At 49.3% G+C, this 8,989-nt stretch overlaps 1 protein-coding gene across 1 annotated transcript; it reads left to right on the top strand.

Annotated features, from left to right (window-relative positions):
• The first annotated feature begins 549 nt into the window (after positions 1–549).
• Positions 550–6,155, top strand: ITPRIPL2 (ITPRIP like 2). The gene has a single exon (XM_015642389.2). The coding sequence runs from the start codon at positions 550–552 to the stop codon at positions 2,494–2,496; it is 1,947 nt and encodes a 648-aa protein (XP_015497875.1). The 3' UTR covers positions 2,497–6,155.
• The last annotated feature ends 2,834 nt before the right edge of the window (positions 6,156–8,989 follow it).

Raw genomic sequence — 8,989 nt, 5'->3', positions numbered from 1 at the left:
TGCTTTCAGTCTCTTGTGTTCAAGTACTGCTTTTCACCTTCGTGGAGCCACCCATGCCACCCTGCAGATGCAGCAGCAGGAACTTCATCACCCAAAATTAAATCGAGCAGAATGCTTACATAGATGGTCCTTAAACTTCAGCAAACAGCTTCAAAACTCTGTAAATATTTATTAAGCAAACAGAAGCTGAGGATGCTGACCCTGTCCCCATCAATATTTGAGACAGTTTAACATACTGCCAGCAAACTATGTGTTTAAAAATTATATCAAGTGTCCGTGTAGATTTAACCCCCGGGGTTATTTCTTCCCTTTGAATTTGTTAATAATTTGGGCACAAGGTAAAAAACCCAAGGCTTTTGAATGACTCTGTGAGCGCAGGCAGCTGTTAGTATGGCAGCAGCCCGTACACACCCCGGTGCACTGGCACTGATGGCTTTGCTGCTCCTTTGGCACCGAGACCCTCAGGCAGAGCTGGGAACGGGAGGGACGCCCCTGCAGTAGGACAGGCCTGTAACACTTCTTTGAGGAAAAACGTGCAACGTGGAGCTTATGACACGGCACCGCAGCCCGGGCAGGAATGCTCCCCCTGACAGCGCCGTGCCCTCAAGCAGGGGGGCTCTGCCTCGTTCGGCGGGAAGGCGGGAGATCGGGAGAGCGGGAGATCGGGAAGCCGCGAGTTCGCAGGCGGCGCCGCTCCCCGCCCCGGGCCGGCCCCCGTCGGACAACGCCCCCGGCCCTCGGGCCGCCGCCCGCGGCATTTCCTCTGAGCTCAGCCGGCGGCTGACGCGGGGCCGCGTCCCTCGGAAGAGGAAGCCGGCAGCGGAGCGGAGCGGCGGCCGGGGCAGGCAGGGGCGCGGCGGGGCGAGGGGCAGCGGCGGGGCCGCGCTGGGGGCGGCCGGGGCGGCGGAGGAGGGGGCCGGCGGGGGCGGGCGGTCCCTGCCCGCGGGGCTGGGCGGCGGCTCCCCCCGCGGCCCGAGCCCCCGCCGCGCCCTGCCCGTGCCCCCCCTCCGCGTGCGGGGCTTCTGGCCGCTGCTGACCGCGCTCTGCACCGCGCTCCTCTGCCTCTACCAGGCGCTGCGCGGGAGCGCGGCCGGCGGGGGCGCGGGGGGCCCGGAGGACGCGGCGGCGGAGGCGGAGGCGGCGGGGTCCGGGGTGCCGCTGCTGAAGGGCTCGGCGCTGCTGCTGCTCGGCTGCCTGCTCGCCCGCTGCTGCGGCGCGGCGGGCGGCGGCCCCCGGCGCGGCGGGGCGCGGTGCCTGGCGGGGGCGCGGCGCGGAGCCCTGGAGCGGTTCCACGCGCGGCAGCTGCGGGTGTCGCCGCACGTGCTGGGCCACAGCAAGGCGCACGTGGGGCGGGTGGTGGCCGAGCTGGTGCGCGCCGCCAAGGCGCAGGGGCTGCAGCCCGGCCCGCTGGCTCTCAGCCTGCGCGGGGACTTCGTGCGCATCGGCAGCGCCTACGAGCAGCACAAGGTGCGCAGCCCCGACTGCTTCGACATCCTGGTGCCCCTGCGGCTGCCGCCGCACCTGGAGCCCCAGCCGCGCCGTGCTGACGGGCTGGGGCCGTGCGGCGCCTTCGTCTGCGGCCTGCGGGCGAGGGACGGCTGGACGCGACGCTGCCGGCCCTTCGCCGAGGGCTTCTGCGTGGAGCTGCAGGGCCGCAGCCACCTCTCCTCGGGGCTGGTGCTGCGCTGGTTCCAGGGCCATCTGCAGCGGTGCCTGAGCGCCGTGCGGTATCGGCTGCAGGAGCGGTGCCGAGTCAGCCTCTCGGCGTGCCCCGGGCACCCGCCCACGCTGCACATCCTGCCCTGCTCCGACTACGTCTGCTGCCACATCTCCATGGCCGTGCGCCTCATCCCGGCCATCCCTCTCGGCGACGCGCTCTACCTCACGGCCCTGCCGCCCGATGGCCCCCGCGGCTCCCTGGGCTCCGAGGCGCTCTGGGGCCTCAACGCCTCTCGGCAGGAGCAGCGGCTGCTGGGCTGGCTGAAGGAGCAGGCTCCGGCCGCCTCCTGCCACCTCAAGTGCCTGCAGATCCTCAAGGGCCTGCGGGACCTCCGCAGGCAGGGCCTGGAGGAGCCCTTCTGCTCCCAGTGGGGCCGGGTGCTCTCCTCCTACGCACTGAAGACCGCGCTCTTCTCTCTGCTGCTGCAGGGGCCCTTGGAGGCCTGGGATGAGCGGTTCCTGGTGGAGCGGCTGGAGGACCTGGTGCTGTACCTGCGGGACTGCCTGCGCAAGCAGGTGCTGATGGATTTCTTCCTGGGCAACACCAGCATCCCCGAGGCCGTGGCACTGCCCCGGTTCCTCAAGGAAGCGGCCCCCGTGAACTTGCTGTCTGCCTTCGACGGGCCCACGCTGGACCTTGTGGCCTTCCAGCTGATCAGCACCTGGATCCAGGCCCCGCACATCATCAGGATGTACAGCAGCCCCCGGTACTTGCGCCCAGCGCCCGCCCCGTGCCGACACATCGCTGAGGCCGGGCAGGAGCCCCCGGGAGAGTGAGCAGGGGAGGGAGAGCCGCTGTCACCCAGGGACCCTCTGGGACATCGCACACTCCCTGCTCGCTGGTGCTTCAAGAGCTGCATCTGCCTGAGGATGGTGGGACTGATGAAATGTGCTTCTGTGGTTTTGTTCCTGACACGAGAAGACCAAGACTTACTGAAATTGTGTTTCTCGTTCTCATTGGTTGTACGTGGCAAAGCTTTGACATTTCTGGGGAGACGCATTGGTGGTCAAGTGTTGCCTTCAGTCAAGTTTGCAAACTAAGAGGCTCAAACTGACATTTTTAGAAATTCATGTTAACTTCTTGTCTTAGTGACAAAATAGAGCTTTTTCTGAGATTTTCTTTATATGATGCAAAATCCATGTGGGATTTAAAAATCTTCTAAGTGCAAAAAGCCCCACCCCCACCCCATCCCTCTATGTACCAAGATGTTCTTAAAATGTGATGAGCACTAGAGCATGGGTGTGGATCACAGTTTGAAATACTCAATGCCATGCTTTAAATTTCCTGGGTAATCGAGCACATTGTGCTAAATAGAAATGTAACACATGTTAATGTAAACTTGAGGGAAGAAGTGAAACTGCTCTGTTAACAGGATGAAGAATCTAGTTTCACATTTGTGTTCAAGTGAAGGTTATACTGAAGGATTGAAATGCAGATAGAAGGAAACAAATAGCACTTTATTTTCACAAAGATCTTATTTTTAGGATAATTGGCTGCACTAAATATTGCTATTGAGGAGGCATTAGTATTTTGTTAAAGGAGTGGTGTTTGAAATATCCCAAGGAAAATCTTTTAAAGAAATACTCTGAGGTTCATTTGTTCGTGGGTTCTAGTTGAGTTTTATTATTTGTTTCTGTATTCAAGTATTATTTTCTTAGAATACACTTTACCTCAAGGACCAACAACAAGATAAGAAATTCCATATTATATTTTGGAACAAACCTTAAACCAGTCCAAATCTCAGTGCCATAAGCTGACTGCGGCACCCTCCTGCTCCCTGGTAGGAGTTTGGTGGGATTTTTGGATGACTGCCTAACCAGTTGTCTGATTGTGTCAGTGTTTGAACCAAATAACCTTGATGGGATTTTCTAGTTTTGTATTATAGCAAATTGTTATTTTATTATGGGGAGAAGGAAGTAAAGTATTTCAGGGTACTTCAGAATTACTTAGCACTGATTTGTGGTACAGTGGCAGTCTTGGACTATAGATTCTGGTGTCCTCTGAGTATAAATATCAGGCAGATAATTGCCACTTTTTGTCTGGTTATGTCCCAGTTGCTGGAATAACCTGTTGAGTTGTGATGCAGCCAGGTTTGCAAGTGTCCTTAGCTACTACTGCAGGTGTGCCAGGGTGTCAGAAAATTCAGAATTTCAAATCTTTGCTTTTTTTGGTCACCTGCTCAAGTATTTGATGGATTAAGCCCCAAAATGTGTTCCTAAATTGCAGGTGCTCAGGAAGCTGAGCATGTGCCTTATTACCTGCAATGCTGTGTCCTAACTGAGCACTCTGGAATTGTGAAGGACCAAGTGTAGCTTCAGGAAGCTTTAGGGTAGCCTGAAGTTACTAACCTGCTCTTCTCCCTGGTGTATTGGTGTGCTTTATTCATGGTTCTGTGCATCAGAACATGAAACAAACATTTTCAAAATCTATAAAGCTTAATACAAATCTATTTTTCTAAATGGAAACACTCCCTAGGCAGATGTTTGCCTACTTCTGTCTGTTTCTTTAACTGCTCTTGCAGTCATATTTTCAGGTAATTATGGCATAGGTCACACCCACAAGCTGGGTTATTTTTGTATTTGAAGCACTGTGCTTCTTTCTACAAATACAAATAGTGTATTTATAGGTAGTATTGATCAAATGTTCTTTGCACATGGTATTTAAGACTAAGTCAATTACGTTGGTGTTTCTGGGTTATTGTTTGCTTTTTTTTGGTAGCAGACCATGATATGTACTATTTTTGCAGGCTTCTGTTTCTTGGTATTTAAAATAAGATGCAGTTCTGCAATCAAAGCCATTGAATCTTTTGCCCAAAGAAGAACTAGATGGCCAGCCCAGGGTATTGTGGCTGCCTGAACTTTTGACATGAAAACCCTTGAGCTGTTAATTCTGGCATCATGATCACTTCAGTCAGCTGTCTGTCTGTTTATATCAGTGCATCCTTGTCTCAGAAAAGGGATCTTTGCTGTGGAAAGGGGTGTACATTTGTTTAGTATTGCCACAATACAAGGAAACCTGTAATGGACTTGGTAAGGACTTCCTCATGAAAATGTAGTAAGGTCAGGAGAATAGAGTTGCATTGGAAAATACGTGACAAGAAGGGATGGTGAAGAATGTAAATAGTTTAGAAAATGAAAGTTGGGCTGAGGAGTGAGTGACAGTGATGGTGAACTCTCAGTGAAGATGCACTGCAAACAAGCCAAAGGACATGGGGTAAAATTGGAGGAGAACTGTTGAAAGCAAGTGGAGTGTAGGATAAAGAGATTTAAGTGGGTTTTGACAGTATTTCCAAAACAGTTGAGTCCATTAGGGTAAAAAGTGAGGCAAACCCTCAGTTCATTAGCTATGCAGGTAGCTCTTCAGTGAGAGTTTTTGCTCAGCAAGGCATGTTTTGAGTTCATGATGGAGAAAATGCATGTGTTTGCTTTCACCTTAAGCTTGGGTGAGCCTTCTTGCAGTGAGGGGGCATCCTGCCATGAGGCAATTGTGTGTGCACTTGGTGGCTTAGGTGTAGAACTGAGATATTAAATATGTGTTCTCCTTATCTGCTCTAAAGCATGCATGCATTCATGAGTACCATTGACAAAAGGAGCTCAAAGAAGTTTGGTTTCTGTTACAGCATTCATCTTATTCCACAGAAACTTGACAGCACTGGTGCCTGCTGTGTGCTGGAGCTGTTACAGGGCTTTATCTGCAGGGATGTGTACAGAGAACTTGACCCATAGGAGTAATCCTGTGGCCCTTTTGCCTTCTCCCTCCTCTCCCAGCCCATGGATACACAACAAGGTTATGAATACCTGTTTGCTAAGGGTGTAGCTGTTACAATGTACCATGGATTCAGTCGGGTTGCTGTGTGTGTGTAAACAGAAACACAAACACAGAAAAAAGAGCATGTTGTTTAGCACAAACGTGGGCTCTTGGTTCTCTTACCTGCAACCTGATTTTGCAAAGACTGTGCAAATGAAGTTGTTTTTATTGAATGTTGATTTGGAAGAGGAGTCATACCTGCAAGAGAATAAGTTAATTTACGGTATCAAAATCCATATATGCAATTTCATTTTGTATTGAAAAATGCTGTTTCTTGAAGACATTATATTTTATCTGACCAAGTATCTTGTAAACATTCCTCTTTTGATTTTGAATCTCTACAGAGTAATGTAAATTTTAAGTATCTGTTTGTAATGGACATTCCTGGTACAACTATTTTTTGCTGGTTAATCCTAAGACCAAAGATAAAACTGAGTTGTTCAGCTGCTATTGTTTTGGTTTTTTAAGAGTGTTTATAGGCTCAAAGTGTCAGCCCATTTTAATGAAACGTTTATAAATTCATTTCCTATTTAATTCCAAAATACATTTGCACTTTCATTGTTACAATAAAAAGTTGGTGGTTTTGTTTGAATATTTCACAGTAATAATAAACAACTGTGTTAAAGTATCTGTGCCTCAAGATTTAAATTCCTTGTTGCCTTTTTTTTCACTAAAAGCTACCTGCAGGCACAGAACTGTAATTGGCAGGTTTATGTGCTCTTTAGGAGGAGGCTACTGAAGTGGCAAAGTGATGGAAAAGCAGGAAGTGCACACCTTGGGATTTGTGCAGAGGGATTGTGGAGAAGAGCCAGAAGAGCGAGTGGAGCATGGCTGGCACCGTCTGGGGGGGTTCTGATGTCTGAAGTGGAGCACATTGGGGTTTGTGGTTGGCTTGCTCAGAGTTCTTGTTTCCTTGGCTCCAGTGTTAGGTTGCTGCAAATCTGCTCTTTCTGGTGCTTGGTGGAAAGTGAGGACTTCATTTCACAGGATCGGTGTGATCCTTCAGCATGGCACATCCAGACACGTCTCCGTTCCAAACCGTGTAGGTCACGCTTTTATTAAACATGGGAAAAGTCCCGCTGAAGCCAGCAGGAGCTTTGTGGATGGGCCAGCCAATTACCTGAGCTTTATTAGTCTTTGGTAAGATTCAAGAACTATACACATGGCTTGTGCTGGTGTTCACTGTTAATGAAATAACAGCAAGACCCTGAGCTTTTGAATCATTGAATCAAGGCCAGGCTGGAAGTGCCTTTCTGCAGGTGTTTCTGTTCCTGCCTTTACCTTGTAGGAGCTGCTTCCTGAGAGGGGCAGCAGTTGCTGGCACAGTGTGGTTAGTGGGCTTCTTGCTGGCAAAGTCTGGAAAAATGTCAACATTTAGTGTCAACACTCAGCCACCCAAGTCAGCACGGTGAAAATGTATTTAGAACTTTACCTCTAATAACATTATCTCTTATTAATGGCTTCCATAAAGCAATAGCCATCCTCTGGTCTCCATTTAGTCCTTGCTCTGAAGTACTTCCCTGAAGTCCAAGTTCCTATTCAACACAGAAACACAGTACTTTCCTTTTGTGATAAATCTGTTAACAAAAAATTAACTGGCCTGAGGACTTGCATGCTTGATGTTTAAAGAAAAACCTGTTTGCATCCAACTCATTGGATAAATTGTTTAAAATCTTTCCATCCTTGTGCAAATACCTCCTTGTAATGCAGCCAATGTCAGCAGTGAATTGCTGATTAAATACTGCTAATACAAGTTAAAGCTGTCTGGAAGGGAAGGGAATTTTATTTGTGCATCCCATTTTCATAAGGCTCCAAAAGATGTCAGACATGGGAAATTTCCTGTTCCAGGCTGGTTTATTTCTTGTGTCACCTCTTTAAATGTCTGCCTGGAGAGTCTTCCATGAGGTGACATAATTTCAGTAGCTGGCAGAAGAGCAGCCAGTCACACTTGGGCTGACAGCACTGGGAAGCTGGTGATTGAGGAAGGAAAAAGGACTGGCACCCCTTAAAGCACAAGGATTCTCCTTCAGTGCTTGCTGATGCTTTGGAACACGGTGCTGTGCTTACTGGAGGGGCTGAAACAGCTCCCAGCTCTAAAATCAGCAGGATATGGAGGGCTGACCATGGATAGATCTGTCTGGGCTCCTCAAACATACGAGGTGGCTGACTCAGAGATTACCTCTGCTCTCGTGCACGTGCCTTCAGTGTCCTGTTTTAAATAAGTAACCAAGAATTGGCATATTTGCAGTGCTTTCTAAGAGATCAGCAGCAGAGCTATATAGGTAATGTGTGTTCTGTGTCTGTAAACAGCCTGTGGATTAGAGTAATGATTTTTATGCAAAATGCTTAAAGGTTGTTACCAATGTGTGTGCACCAAATGTCATCATGTACCAGGCTCTGTGTTAAGCCTTGGTTTTTTTCCTTTTAAAGGATAGCAATGGTGATTCAGAGACTCAGAAGAATTCGGTGTACTCCAATGACAAGCTGCCTTTCTCAACACCCCTGGGACTTCCTCCCCCTCCCCACCTCAAAAAAAAACACAAAGAAAACCCAAAAAACCCCAAAACAAAAAAAAAAAAAACCAAACCCACCAAACCCCTGAAAAGATTGGGACCAGAGCTGCATAGAGAATACTCATCTCTCTAGGCTGGGCTGGATGTGACAAGGGTTTGTTAGTGATTTCATGATACTTGTGGTTGTCTATTGGCTTTTATGCCTTCCACGGAGTCCCCATGAAAATCTGGGTGGGGGGAAGGGAAGAAGGGGATGTAAGGAAATGAGCAGACAGGCTTGATGGAGATAGTGCTGTGAAGATTACCAACTATCAAATTAAAGGAGAAAAGCTACCAAAAATTACCAAAAGTTTATGATGGATTCCTAGAGTAGAGAGTGAAAGAGTTGCTTTGAGAAGTCTCACTGTACCGACTGAAAACAAATAGCTGTGGAAACAGGAAGAACAGCAGCAAAGTCCAACCAATAGCCCACTTCTCCCTGGCAATTTCAGTCCACTCCTTTCAGTTTCAAGCAGGGGAGAGGAGAAACTTGGAGCTGAATTCAGTAGCAAATCCATGTATGTACTGCTTCAGGGGAGGGCAACAGAGAGGGCAGCTCTTGGCTCTCTGAGGATTTAATCCTGTGCAAAATTCAAATGCTGAAATACAAAACTCCCATCGAGGGAGTGTTTGGGTGCAGTTTGCCAATCTGTCTCCTGTGCTCTGCCAGATGACAATCGGGAATCACTGGTTTTGAAGGCAAATCAAAATTCAGTTAGGTTTACACACGCTGGCAACTGCTCTTGAGTTTCCCAGGTCCTCCTGAAATGCACAGGGAGCTGCTCCACTGCCTGTGCAAGTGAAATACCGGAGCAGCCGCTGCAGAGGAAATGAGTCATTCCTCTATTTCTGGTGCAAAAGACTTCTCTGTGCTGTGCAATGCATTTAGGAATATATTCCTAATGCCTCT

This window comes from Parus major, chromosome 14 (assembly GCF_001522545.3).
Source record: "Parus major isolate Abel chromosome 14, Parus_major1.1, whole genome shotgun sequence".
Lineage (NCBI taxonomy): Eukaryota > Metazoa > Chordata > Aves > Passeriformes > Paridae > Parus > Parus major.
Note: the sequence above shows the minus strand (reverse complement) of the source record. Positions and strands in the feature narration are given on the sequence as shown.

Bases quoted from the DNA above. Each gene is read 5' to 3' on its own strand.
- ITPRIPL2 (XM_015642389.2), top strand. From the start codon at position 550: ATGACACGGCACCGCAGCCCGGGCAGGAATGCTCCCCCTGACAGCGCC.